Source organism: Rhipicephalus sanguineus, chromosome 6 (assembly GCF_013339695.2).
Source record: "Rhipicephalus sanguineus isolate Rsan-2018 chromosome 6, BIME_Rsan_1.4, whole genome shotgun sequence".
Taxonomy (NCBI): Eukaryota; Metazoa; Arthropoda; class Arachnida; order Ixodida; family Ixodidae; genus Rhipicephalus; species Rhipicephalus sanguineus.
In genome coordinates, this window is record NC_051181.1 from 134,897,331 (window position 1) to 134,911,369 (window position 14,039).

At 41.2% G+C, this 14,039-nt stretch overlaps 3 protein-coding genes across 7 annotated transcripts in view; 1 reads left to right on the forward strand and 2 right to left on the reverse strand.

Moving 5' to 3' along the window:
- Positions 1-5: 5 nt before the first annotated feature.
- Positions 6-5,251, reverse strand: LOC119396494 (mitochondrial inner membrane protease ATP23 homolog). Its single transcript, XM_037663739.2, has 5 exons — positions 4,943-5,251; positions 4,324-4,369; positions 2,678-2,894; positions 1,622-1,711; positions 6-360 (listed from the first exon to the last, which is right to left on the reverse strand). Exons 1-5 carry the CDS (start codon positions 5,145-5,147, stop codon positions 163-165), a joined length of 756 nt encoding a protein of 251 aa, XP_037519667.1. The 5' UTR covers positions 5,148-5,251; the 3' UTR covers positions 6-162.
- LOC119396493 (PI-PLC X domain-containing protein 3) lies at positions 4,804-13,143 on the forward strand. The gene is made up of 3 exons (XM_037663738.2): positions 4,804-4,901; positions 5,397-5,619; positions 6,379-13,143. Exons 1-3 carry the CDS (start codon positions 4,887-4,889, stop codon positions 7,275-7,277), a joined length of 1,137 nt encoding a protein of 378 aa, XP_037519666.1. The 5' UTR covers positions 4,804-4,886; the 3' UTR covers positions 7,278-13,143.
- Positions 13,144-13,678: 535 nt separating this feature from the next.
- The window catches only part of LOC119396492 (uncharacterized), a 95,581-nt gene continuing 95,220 nt past the window's right edge, over positions 13,679-14,039 (reverse strand). For all 5 annotated transcript variants that reach the window (XR_005184453.2, XR_005184451.2, XR_005184450.2 and 2 more), the window contains one exon: positions 13,679-13,838. The gene's annotated coding sequence lies outside the window, so the exon portion shown is untranslated. The remainder of the gene's footprint in view (positions 13,839-14,039) is intronic.

Below are 14,039 nucleotides of genomic sequence, written 5' to 3' on the forward strand. Positions count from 1 at the left end.
ACCACTTTGAAAACAACAATGCTTTTTTTTTATTAAACCTATAAAACAACGCCCTAATCTGCCTGCAGAATATCCACAGACAGTATGAACATGACTTCTTGTGGCACCGACAGAATCCTCCTGGATGACCTCAATTGACACTGTCGCTATAAAACTAACTAACTATTCGTCATATCCATAATGGTAACGTTCACGATACGCCCAATGCATGTGTGGCGAATTCCTACGTATTCGCCTTCCCACAGGTTCGAGGTCGTTGTAGCACTTGTCAAAAATGCGATCGACAGCACTTCTTGCCTCTTCTTGCGAAACACCCCTCGCCACAACGATGGAATTGACAGCCTTCTGCTTGACACATTCCTAGAGGCAAGGAGGAAACATTAGAACGAAGCAAATTGCAACAGTAAATAAAGCATGTATAACTCGCGACAAAGAAGGAGTGCACCTAACTGGGCTGGTTGGTACATCGTTACCTTCCATCTCAACACAGATACTGTTTTCTGTTGGTCTTCCAAGCAAAGCTTCTGTATGTTGCATTTCCCAGTAATAAACCAGTGGCTGTTAGTTCAACACCCTGTCATTCTATCACCGTCCTGTGTCTAGTGCTGCTTGTTCCTATCTGCTACAAAAATGTTACCGTAAGTTTTTTAAGGATACAGCGTAACACTGCAGTGGTGGTATGAGATATAAATGCAAGCAACATTGTTAACCTCAAGGGAATCTAGCAAAGACATCTTTCTCTGCACTCTAGAAAACACCCACCGTGGCAGGTTAGCGGCCCAAGGCATTGTGGTGCTGCCAAACTCTAGGATGCGGGTTCGACTCCCAGTCATGGTGGTCGGATTTTGATGGGTTGAAATGCAAAAACACCCATGTTATACTTAGATTTAGGTGCACGTTAAAAAAACTCCACGCAGTGAAAATTAATCCGGACTACCCACTACGCCACACCTCATAGTCATATAGTAGCGGTTTTGCACGCAAAAACCCAGATTTCCTTTCATAACACCATAACAAATAAGATCACATTAAGGTCTCTGACAAGCACTCGCGTGAAGCTTTAAAGGTAATTTAACAATATGCCTAAGCTTTGTCATGACAGTGAACATGCTCCAGTAGTATAAGATTAGTGATGGTACCCTCTTAAATACCTGTGTAATACCGCTTTACAGGCATACTGCACAACCATTTGAGCCCCCTTACTATGCTTTAAATGGCCAATCAAGTGAACCATCACATTCACCAGGTTGACTATTTCATTCCTTCAGAATTCTGTGTACTAACCCTTGTTCATCAATAAACAGTGAGCTAGGTCTGAGAAAATGATATTCAAATCTCATGATGTCTCAAGAACTTTGATCCCGTCTTTCGGTTCTGCATCTTTTCTGATGAATATTGCTTATGGTAAGACTGATGTTTGTCGTGTTTGATAAGTATAATTTACCAATCCAGTTAAACTTTACATTCCTATACAGCCTTTAAAGCACGATTAAGGAGCGAGAAAGATTTAACTATCCCTCAACCAAATTCACTAATTTCTCTACATATGAAGTGGTAATGCGGGTGCAGTGTACTACAATAAAAATAGAAAGAGAACAGTACATATCATGAAGGAACTTACCGCATGAGACTTAGCTATATTGAAGGGGCTTGCTGACCCTTGTGACATGGCACTCATGAAGGAGCAATGAAACAAATTAGCAGCACGAACCTGCACATACACATGCCAAAAAGTAAGCAAACTGACAGCAACAGTTAAGAGTCAGGAAAATATAAATCGAAATTATTAATCAGCGCTGTTTCTGGAAGATGCCACTTGTTGGCACAACAGTGTTTGCTTTGCTACTATGATCAACGCGCGCAGGGTTCGGTGAATATAAACCTCACGAGACTGCTGATCGAAACTGAAAGTTGTTGCCCCTCATTCCTGTAGTAAAGCTCACCTCATTTATCCATATCACGTATGCACCAAGTGCCAGTGCCGCCTGTCACCCCTGTGCTTTCCTATGATCAGTATTCAGCTATCAAGTCCACATGTGCCTGGGCAGTGCACATACAAGGAAGAGGACTTAAGGAGTCACTGCAATGTCAAAATCACATTCTGGATCTGGTAACAACTGCCCGTACTCGCTGTACTACCTTGCATCTACAGGCTGCTCATATTGTCACAGTGCAGTGAAAGAAGAACCAAACCGTGTAAAAAACTATGCAAATTTGAGGACAGCATAACTTTGCAACATTGCTTAGATGGTGAAAAACGATCTTTGGAAAGAGTTATACAATGTAGTACTTGTGTGGGGTGCATTTTACATTGTAGTAAAAGAAAGCTTCCCAGTGATATCCACTGGCACTGTTTTCTTTTCTTCATTGAAGGGTGAGGCAAGACAAATGTACTTGTCCTCTGCAAACTTGGAATTAAGCGATTTTTCTGCAATAAACGTCAGTTGAAATTCAGCGCTTTGTTGCCCTTTTGTTTCGTGTTCATCCTTTCACCTGGTGTACACTGCCATATGCTATAATGATCAACTAACTAGCCCACCAGTACACCTAAATTTTCTTTAAAATGTAGCTTAAACTAGGGCTTGTGTCACTCCCTCTTTTTTTTTCCATGGTGGCTGATTCATGTACCCCCACGATTATTGTTTGAGTTAAAGAGCTTCATCATGGGACAGCCCACCTCTGTACAGGCAAGATGATCCATGTTCTTGAAGTCCATGTGGGCCCGGCAGTAGTCGAACATGTGCATGAGTTCGTGGGCAAGCACACCCTGAACTGTGCCTCTCGACCTGGCCTTATTCTGGCAAACGACAACTTGGTTATACTCCGTATCAAAGCCACCTGTCACAAGACCCTCGCATGGCTCGCAGCAGATGTTCCTTCGGATGTCTATGTCACTGAAAAGAGAACACCAAACATAGTATTCGGAGCTTTAGCATTAAAGTTTACATAATACAGCAGGATAGGAACAACCTATAGCTGAACAGCAATGAACCCACAGAGATCAAAATGTATCACAGGTTTGCTTAAAGTGCTAACGTGTGACATGCATCTTGCGAGGTGTCAACACAAGTTGCTAACCTTGACTGGTGGCTAAGTGGCAGCTGAAAACAAGTAATTAACAACAATGCAACAATGTGGTGTTGATGGCCAGCATGTATGTTTTGCAGTGCTTATACTTTATAATTATTTTTAGATGCATTTCATGATTATGGATGTTCTTGTAGAATAAATAGTCTACAGATAGGCACAGAAACTAGCATAACACCCTCTCACTTCCAAGAAGCAAAGCAGAATACAAATAATGAGAGAAGAAATGTCAAATAAGGTTTCTTTATGGACTTATTAAGTATATGTTTACTTGAAAAAAAAAATAATGCTTACGAATTTGGCACAAAATGGTACAAGCATAGAGGATGACAATGGGCCCTCAGTAGACAAGTGATCCTTCAAATAACTACTACTTCTTGAGTCACTGTGCTTCACTAGCAGGTTGTTACTGACTCACTAGTTGCATTATGTACAAGGATGCAATGGACAGTAGGTATGCAATGGTGACTTTATGATCATCCGAATGGATATTCAGATGACCATACCTTGACTTCCTGACCTTGACTACGTCAGTTGCATTTCGCAACTGAAAGATTGTTCTAGTCGCTCTGCCAAATCACCATTTCTGTTGGAACCCTCAGTTTGACCATTAGGTCAGCTTGCTATTATGTATTACTAGATACAACCGCATCCTGTTTCTGCAGTACAGCTAGCTTCCCAAACTGCATAAACTCTTCACATCTTTGTGTGATTTGTATTATGATTGATACCCTTAATGGGCCTTCGAAGTGCTCAGCGTCCAGCACTAACTTTGAGAATGGCGAGACCAGACTTGCAGCAGTGCTCTTTGTCTATCGTATAGTTAGGTTAAACATCATGTTACTTTGACCTTTGACCTTGTTATGCAGAATGAAGGTGATACTCTACTTTGCGTATGAGGCAAGCATGCTGCATAGCGCCAGCAAGAAATTTGCAAAGTCGGGCGGGGAGCAACTGTATTTCTATCGCACAAATCATGTCCTTCTGTGAGGTACTTTCAGTTCTGCATGTGATCTTGCTTTATGCTCAGTGATCGTGCTCAATACATGGTCATATTTTGCAGCTGATTTCTGGACACCGTGATCAATGGAAAATAATGTACAATAAGTGCAACGTAGAAATATACCATAGTGTGACCAGCTACAGGCTGATCGGGGATGAATGCGACTACAGGATGTTATGCCGCTACATACCATAAAGACAGACACATGGACAATGATGCATGGGACTACATACCAGCCGGCACTTTTCAAAGCACTTATCATCAGCTTTACCAGGGGACCTGCAAGACATAAAGCGATTACGTGAGATCGCAACTACTGCAGTTTTCGGCACAACACAAAATTTCCGTGAGAATTATCAGCCTATTTATGTCTACTGCAAGGCGACGGTATCTCCCCCGGCTTGAGCCAGCTGATCTCGTATCTCACGCCAAGCTGCAAGTTTGCTCCCCTTGGCAACCATTCCGTAACTTTAATAACCACTGTTAAACATAACTTAAAGCGGTCGCTCACCAGAGCCGTAGTGGCAAACCTGTTGCGCGGCTGTCATGCGCTACGAAGAATTAAAAGGAGTTCGAAACAATTCACGCTGCTGTAGTCGCGCGCGGGACTATTACTCATACCTGCACACGCCATAGACAGGTAAAAAGAAAAGAGGGAGAAAAGAATAAAAAGCGCTCCGTCGATGTCGCGTATTAGATCGCAGAGATATCGGGTTACATTTACAGCAATGTTCAATGCCAGCATGTCGTCGCACAGGCACCGACGCACCGTACAACCCGATCTTCGCAGCAAAGTATGTTCCTTTATACGGTAAGTAGAGACGCCGACTAGTTACGACAAGCGTTCCTTACTCTCCTTGACGCATTCCACGACATTCTTTTCGCAGCGGATGTTATCGATGCCTTCTCGACCTTCGCCCAACAGCGCTATTCGCAGCCAGTTTTCGGACTTCTTTCCACCTCGTCTTTCCGGGTAGCTCTCGAAGCCGTAACTTTGTTCGGGTTCGGCGTCTTTCTTTGAATCAGCGGGCTGACTAGTCTCTTGAGCGGCAGACATGGTTTGCTCGTCCGTTAAAACAGCGCAAACAGCTGATCGTCTCAATGAATTGCGCTCAGTTTACACGGCCATGCTGATTTTTTAGTGGATGCCGCCATTGTGAATTTCTCCTGGCGCCCTCTTTACCGTTTATTGCAATCATATTACGATATATTCTCGTTATTCGTCCCATAAATATTTCCCAAATTTGCTTTCGTGCTCGGCATTAAGAGATTCTCGCATACTACTTTCTATTATTCGGCTCTGTAGGTCATGTGGGTGTGGTGGTTCTACGCAACTGGTACCAAGCATGCTCATCAGCTGGAGGGTGCTTGCGTGCTTGCCGATCCTGCGTACGATCGTGCAGCTTCTGACGGTGCCGTCGACATGGCAGCCGTAACCGACGGGGACGCAACGTCCGAGATGGAAAATTGGATGGGCAACCTGCCGGAGGAGCTGCACAACGTACCGCTGAACCATCTAGCTATACCAGGTAAACACGCGAGAGCTCTACTACAGCTCCAATCATGCGCGCTCCACTTACGATCATACCGCGTTAGAAACACGTCCGATTGAGGTTCAGTGGAGAAGCGGACTGACATTTTAATTCGGGGTGCCGCTCGTAAACAGAGTTCATCGACAACCTGGTCATATATCATTCTTGATCTCAGATGTCCTTGTCGCTTTCCTTGAATGAAGCGTACGCGCGTAGAAGTACACTGCCCCTCCCATTTAGGCGTGAGCCTTTTCCTACCAGCACGTTAAGCGATCTTCCTTTCTAAAGGATGACCCAGTTTATGAGCACTGAACCTTTTCATCAGCGAAGATCATTTAATAGAGTGCGGTTTAACGTCTGTCAAATTTCGGATGTGCATTTTAATTTTAACCGATCGTGCGTTATTTATGCGTAAACAGGAAGGAAGGATAGAAGTACGATCATGTGTGTTGTCGTAAGACAGGAAAGAAGAAAAAAAAGCCGCAAGTTTTGTTTTCACAAGGCGTACCGTATGTAAGCGGTTTTCTCTGCACGATTACGTGTAATGCGGTGAAGCACTGAACGACCTTCAGAGGTATTTTAATTCTGTACCCCTTTTGCGCAACCTAGAAACGGTTCGAGTCTAATTATCGGTGATTGCTAAGAATAAAAAGCGACAGAATAATCGCTTGAAATTATGGCATAATCGGGTCCACATTTTATTGATTTTTTTTTTTTTTCAAGATTCTGAAGACATTGTTGTTCCCGTGTTTTCAGGATCGCATGACAGCTGCAGTTATACCATATCACCGCAAGCAGAAATAGCGCCGGACAACGAATACTACGGCAACAAGCTATTGAAACTGCTGGGTCCCATTGGAAAACAGATCATGTACAGCTGGTCAGTCACTCAGAACATCACCACAAAGGAGCAGTTGCAAGCTGGTATCCGCTACTTCGACATAAGGATAGCCGTCAGGAAGGATCCCAAAGACGAAAATTTGTACCTGATACACGGGCTCTTCGGAGCCGTCGTTGACAACTTCCTCGTGGAAGTTAAGGAATTTCTGGAAAATCACAAGAAAGAAGTCATACTAGTCCACTTTCAACACTTCTACAACATGACGGACACCGACCACAACCGCCTCCTGAACAAGTTGACGAGCGCGTTCGGCCCACTTATGTGCCAATTCACCACAGACCTGGACAACATCACTCTTGCATCACTGTGGCGACGTGGATATCAGATGATCACCTTCTACGGTCACGAAAAGTTGGCAAAGTACCATCCGTACCTCTGGCCTACAAGCTACATCCCGAACCCTTGGCCAGATGAAGACGACGCAGCGCGCCTGGTCACGTTTTGGAACCAAACCTTGCAGCAGGGACGCGATCCCAAGGCGTTCTTTGTGCTCCAGGCCGTTGGCACTCCTCAACCTTCAACGGTCACCATGCACATCTGCAATAGCCTCAGGGTCTACGTCGTCCCAAAGGTGAACGCAGTCCTTGAAAGCTGGCTTTCCAGCCAAGTGCCAGGTAGTGGTAATCACACTTGCAACATCATCATGTCCGACTTTGTGGAGATGAACAACTACCGAATTCCGAAAATGGTGGTGGAAATGAATCGGAAGCTCTTGGAAAATGTGTCTGCCAGTGCGGGAGACGAGATGGTGTGACCTGAAAGGAGTAAGCCGACTGTTGACTCTGCTTACATACGCTGCTTTCGCATGTTGCAGGGACGTATTGTACGCTGCTGTTTGAGCAAAAAAAGAAGTTGTATATATTGAGGCACTTGTGTGCTACTGGGGAATGATTGTTAAAAGCAGGCACATTGCAGAGATTCTTTCTCTTTGTGACAGTTGTCTGTCCCGTAGCTTTAATTAGCAGGTCGGAGCAAAACAAGCGTAGACATTCAGTAGAGTTAGCAAGAATCCTCGCAGCATTGCTAACGGCCTCGAAATCCTCACAAACTACGAGACCTGTCGAGTGTGTCTGCTCTTAATGACTTCCCATGCTTAAATATGTGCCTCATGTTTTAGTGAAGAAGCGCGACGTTGCCTGAAAGTATTTTGCACGGCACACGCTTGCTCAGCACACGGCATTTTTCTCACTCATCTTTTTGTGATGCTTTTATCCGAGCTAATGCAAGTTGTTGGTGCCTGCTCATGTCGCAATAACGTCTTTTTATCAGCTTCTTCTTTACGTATGACGACACAATCCATTATGATTTTAGCTTGTGTCAGCAGGCAGAGCGAAGCTGTTCCTTTTTATACCAAGATGCAATGGTCCTGAATGTTGTGACGTTGTCTGTTGAATGTGCGGTCCCACAAAGAACAATGTTGCAGTTTGCTGCGTTGGCATGTTTTTAATATTATACAAAGTGTCCTACCGAATATTTGGGCCCTACACCCACTCACTAATGATAACGTTTAAAAAGGAAGGGCTGGTGGTGACTAAAGAGGGGAATTCCCTCCTGCAGACACTGTAATCCTTCAGGGTGGTTCATTTGGTTCCCACGTTTCAAGGCATGGGAACCAAATTTTCAAGCACGAAAGACATGTTTAAATATGCGAGCTGTTTCCTTTGCCACATTGACCACCATATCGAGCTACGTGTGAAGCTGGGACCTTTTTTTATTGCCGAACAATTCCTGTATGTCGTTGATGTGTTCTTGTGTACTTGTGTACGTACTGTTGTCACAAGCTGAAATGAACACAGGTTATTGAAAGCAAGAACATGCTTTTGCATTTCTATATTCCTTGCTGGGAATTGTGACTGTGTGTTTCGGGGATACGGTGTTTAAAAGCATGGTATGTCGCGACGTATGCTGCACTTGTGCATAATCGCGTATAGCGTCACTTTTATCCTGTTCGCATTTCAACTTGTGACAAGGAATCACACCAGTATGTCTAAGAAGTGGCATCGAGCTCTACGTGCTGTTGGACAATGATGCATATTACTTTGTTATGCAATGTGCAACATTCTACGTTAGAATGTTTCCTATGGTGGAAACCTAAGGCTGTAGTCGTATGATCATGTAGCAGGTGATTTCCTTCGTAAAGCTCTACGACACTTTAGAAATTATTTCATGCTAGATATTATATCTTTATTGTCATGGCATGATCTATAGAGTGCTATTTATACACTGACTCCAGTCTGTATACGCGGTGCTGTTTATTTTTCTGAGATTTTTTAGGAGTCTTAGAGTATTAGAATGCTATTTTATATCGTATGCTATCGTCTTGCAAAAATATTTACAGAATTTTTTTTCTACTATATTGCTTAAGTAGCCATTCAAACACACATGTTAAAAGCATGAAGTTTGGGTCCTGATCGAGGTTGCAATATAAAATGAATACACTATGTTGACTACTCAGCGGCAGTGTCATAATGAGCGTCACATAGCAAAGAACCTTAATGAATGCGTTATTATTATACCACTATAATAATATAAATCAAGAGCACATTGCAAGTGTTCATCTTGAGAGGCTTTATTTTGCAGCAGCTGTTTGTGAAAAACAAAAATGTAATACTATCTAACATTTTACTTATAAAATTTTTTAATAAATATATACACGGACAATTTCAAAAGGTTGGTCATACCAAACAGTTGGCTGAACTGAACATTATCAGGAATCAAACATCGAGTTCCCACATGGAATAGACCAATCACAGGATGAGTGTTTAAAAGTTTTCAAGGTATGCTTAATGAATTTTTCAAGAGAAAGAGTCCTTTAAGAATGTCTAGAGGAGTTTTCTGTTGGTCTGGTTAACATACGTGGTATCCAAGATGAAAAGTAGTTCTAAGCACAGGTTAATGGCAGAATACCAGTGCTAAGCATTGTTTTTTAACATTTTTATGACAATACCAATGTGCTATGAATTCATTCATGTCACCGCACACTTCAGTTTGACAGCAGACCATTGCTGCTTTTGGCTACAATGCAGTAGCTACCAAACCTGTGGTACCAGAAGCACTTGTCTGTATGACAAAATGTGTTTACGATGGTATCTTTACTTGTGCAATATTTCAACCATGAATCGTTTGTCGCGTTGAACGTGTTTTGCGGTTGCATTCTGTGTTCGCTGTGTATTTAGGTACAAGGATGCTAAAACTTCACATGGAGACATTTTGCAAAGTACGTAGAAATTGGCTCGTGGCGTGTTTGCCACTTTCATATGAAGTATTTGTAATCGTGGGCATGACAGTGTGATATAAGAGTTGAATTCGCGTATGCCTGCAAACACTACTGATAAGACACACCCACATGTGATTGTATGTCACGGACCATCTCATTTTCGAAGTCTCCAGAAAATGCTACAAAGCATTTACAGAACGTGCATTTAAAAATGAATATGCCAGAGATATTTAAGCGCAGTGTTGCATTTTGTCTGTGTGATCAACTCGTAATAGTGCAAACGAAAAATAGCAGAATTTTATACAGGCTAGTGACATTAATGCTCTAAGGAACTGAAATAGCTTTCATGAACTGCGGTTTTCAAAAGTCACAAAAGCGAGGATATGTTAGAGCTACATTGGCAAGACAGCAATGAAAACGGGTGTTTGTGGCGATAAGAAACGGGGTTGCCTGAAGTAAAAAAAAAGAGCGCAAGACATCACCAAGGGAAAACTTAAGTCCTGAACAAGAGAAATAAATTAGTAAATTATGTAGAAAAAAAAAGTGGAAGAAGCTTGTTGTATAGAGGAGCCCTACATTGATATGGCAAATTGGAAAAGGAAGCAGAATTTTGTGACAATCTCTGCTTTGGTTGGATAGCAAATTTCATTGAGTCTCGTACTGTTCAGATTCAAGTGTGCTCTTTGGCTGCATGAAATCTTCCACTCGTTCGAATTTGACTATACAAAAGCAGCGGAATGTCACTGCCTAAACTAGCAGAGATACAGCACACCATTAGATACAAAATAATCAACATAAAGTATTCCATAAACTTAAGAACTATTTTACAGCAAGCAGTAACTGCTGAATAAGAAGCCCCTTTTTGCAACATTTTTTCACCAGTGTTGCACGTCGGCAAATAATTCTATATGGTTTTCTCAGAAAGGGTAGTGGCTGCATATGTACACATCTTTTTATGCAATAAACCGAAGTATTGTATCGGTTATCTTTTGCCACTACGGGACACCCCAAACTTCCGAGAACTTCAACAGAAGTTGGGAAGTTTGAATTAATGCAAGTTAACCATACCTCAGAGAGCATATCTACATAAACCTGTTATAGCATTACCAATACCGAGTACTCGTGCCAACTAAAAGTGCTGTTCAGAGCTATTTGTACTACATGCAAAAACATACTGTACAGTTCACACTGAATGAGCTTGGGCTAGTTGTACAGTATGGTTCAATTCTTGAAGGGAATACACAGCTACTAGTGAAACCAGTTTAAGGTGGGGTGAGACTTTGAAAGCAAGTGTCAAAATATGGCTGTACAGCCATAGTAATAAAAGTTATGGCTATAAAATTTGCGAGGAATATTAAAGATAGACGCAGGTTGCATTGGAGTTCAAAATTAGTTCTAAATTGTATTTAGTGTTTTTTTTTTTAGTTTTTATACGCATGTACTTTTTTGTACAGATGTACTATTTGCAGAGCATTGTAGTTTTGTACAAAGGTAGCTACCTACGCTTTACAGAAGTGGAACTAAAATTGTGAGTGTACAATAAAACTAGATTTGCTATGTTTATTTACGTTTGTCAAAAAACGTGTGTTAAAATTGCCACTTATGAATGCTTTTTTTTATACTAAAAAAACACAAATGCGCCTAGGCTACTGATTCTAGTTCCAGTTATGTAAATGCCACTAATTAACATGGGTCAGAATTTTTGTTTGCTTATGCTTTATAGTTCTTGAGAAAAAGGTACAGAAACCTCCAAAACAGTTTCAAGAAAAGTGTACTGACCACATAGGGGTACACCCATATTTCCTGTCAGTGTGTTGAAGAAAAAGGACCAAAAATTATTTTTGATACTGCAAGCACCCAAGTGGGATAAATTTTCTGAAAGATAAAGAAATTTTCTATCACATAATTGGAAGATCTCAAAACTGAATTTTTTAACCAAACGAAGTCTTACCCCACCTTAATTAATGGCTGTCCCGCACATTTAGCTATCATCCTTGCACTAACCTTCCGCAGTTGTACGTTAGGTACATTTCAACATGTGGAAACACCGGCTCTCGTCAGACGTCTGGAAGTGTCCGGCATGTGCACATGCTCGTTTTTCCTTTGTGTTTATTGCAGCACATTTCAGGAACTTTTTCAAGCTTTTTATAATTTTACTTTGCAGTTTCAGTGCATCAGAGCAGCTTTTTGAAGGAATTCAAAATTTTTTGTTGTACAAGGCACCCACAGGATGGTGCATTTTATGGAACAAAAACTTGCACAAGTTTACTTAATCTGGAAACTATTTCAGTGCAAAAAAACGAATGAACATCCTCTCTAGATGACTAGCATACATCCTCAGATGAAAGCGTTCGGAAGACAAAAAAAAGGTTATAAGGACCCAAAAAAGATTGGCCCCTGTAATGATGCCTACAACGTGATCCTGGCTGTAGATATACTAAGCACTGTGCAAGAGTTCCAAAAATATGAAACAGACGATCATAAAAAAAATTCGTGTTTGTTTTCACAAGTGCTCTTTTTCCGCAGTTTGAAAAACAGATGAAACAGTTCCCATCCCAAAAAAAAAACCCAATGCTGAGGAGTGTCTCTCCATGACTTATGCGATATGTCATCCGTAATTGGTAGCCAGATATCAACCGCTGTGTTCTCTTTAAGAGTGGGCCATGCTGTAGATTTTGATTACTAAACTGAGGCACAAAAAAACAAATGTTCCTTGCACACGCTACACTGAAGACAGAGTTTAGCGTCCAAATTTTTATAAATTTGCAGCTATACAGTGAGGAATTTCTGTCTTCGGTGAACCTTGGAGGTCGGCTTTACAAGGCAGCTCTGAAGACCCGCTTTTTATGATCCGATCTGTAGATGTCAGTATAGTAACATCTATGAGCAGCCTCCGGTTTAGTAGGCTTACTCCTGGTTATACTTCAGTTCCTGAATACCTAGCAGTGGGCACATCTTGTTGTGAGTGAAAGTCTATATCTTTGTATATTATGAATTAAATATGTCTGGTTCATGACAGGGCTCTTTTTAAAGGTTGTTTTACACCCGGAAGTCTTAAAAGAGATTGGGGGAAAAAAAGAATTGTTCTCATCTCGTATAATTCTTGGCCAATATCTGTTGTTAAAGATATATATGCATAGCTTCTCTGTGTATGCTTTTGAACATGAACCTCGCTAGCACGAAAATAAGGAATGCCTAGTTTCCATTTCCAAATATAATATCCTTGTGTTGTGAAAAGCCTGTTCCCTTACATGCCAGAAACATTGTAGCATTTATGTTATGATCTCTTCCCTATTTATGTTGAGAGTGAAATATATACATGAACGATGAATAAACAAACATAAAAAAACAAACCACATTGTGAATCTCTCTCCTGCTGTGAATCAAGTGCCTTTGTGAAACCATGTCAAATTAACGAAAGGCAAGAGCCGAATGCACTTGTGCACAAAAATACGCTTTTTCCTATTCAATAGATGTTATAAGCATGCTTCCACTCTCCAGTTCAAAATGTTCAATGACATAGCCAGCTTACAAATACGCCTTGAATATTGGATACAGTAAAATCCCATTGAACGGTTCCATTTAACAGGAGTTTCGATTAGTGAGAAAGACGTATGGGTGTGTAGCACCCAAATAAAAAACCCATTTTACCGCAGGTTAAGTCTTACACTTGTGTGATGAAGCTGCTGAGTATCACATACTCTTAGATTAATACGTCTGTGTGCTTCAAAGATAACTGTGAACTAACTGTATACAGGGCCATATGAAGCCAAAAGATTGTGATCTGTTGTTTCCATGTGGTTTTTTTCTACCGAAAACGGCTCCCTCATTCATTCCATTCCTTGCATTGTCCATTTAAGTCACATTCCTTAGTTTGTTACAACTTAACACTCGTTTCAGTATCATTCGCACATAAAAACACGTACACGGTGGAAAGCATTTAAAAAGAATATAAAATTTATTTGTATAAAATGATGATGCTTGCAATAAATACTTTGCAGAACACAATTAAAAACAATTATGTACATTGTCTTCTATAAAACTCTCACTTGCAAGGTCCAGTTATATAATGATGAATATTTTCTTGTTCTATAGCACCTGCAAGAAGAAATAAAGAAAAAGAGGCAAAGGAATAAAACTGTTAAGGCTTTACAAGACAAGCAGTCACAGGACTAGATTTCCTGCAGTGTTCAAGCTGCGCCCTTTCTACGACAACATGTATAGTTTTGAAAGATAGTTGATGAGAAAATAAAATGTAACTTAACAACTGGTATAGTTTTTAAAGGTGTACGATTGAAG

Bases quoted from the DNA above. Each gene is read 5' to 3' on its own strand.
- LOC119396494 (XM_037663739.2), bottom strand. From the start codon at position 5,147: ATGTCTGCCGCTCAAGAGACTAGTCAGCCCGCTGATTCAAAGAAAGAC. The intron at 2,895-4,323 runs GTATGTAGTCCC...TTCTCTTTTCAG, and splicing joins GCTTTGAAAAGTGCCGGCTG to TGACATAGACATCCGAAGGA. The intron at 1,712-2,677 runs GTGGGCTGTCCC...GTGTATGTGCAG, and splicing joins ATCATCTTGCCTGTACAGAG to GTTCGTGCTGCTAATTTGTT.
- LOC119396493 (XM_037663738.2), top strand. The intron at 5,620-6,378 runs GTAAACACGCGA...CCGTGTTTTCAG, and splicing joins GAACCATCTAGCTATACCAG to GATCGCATGACAGCTGCAGT.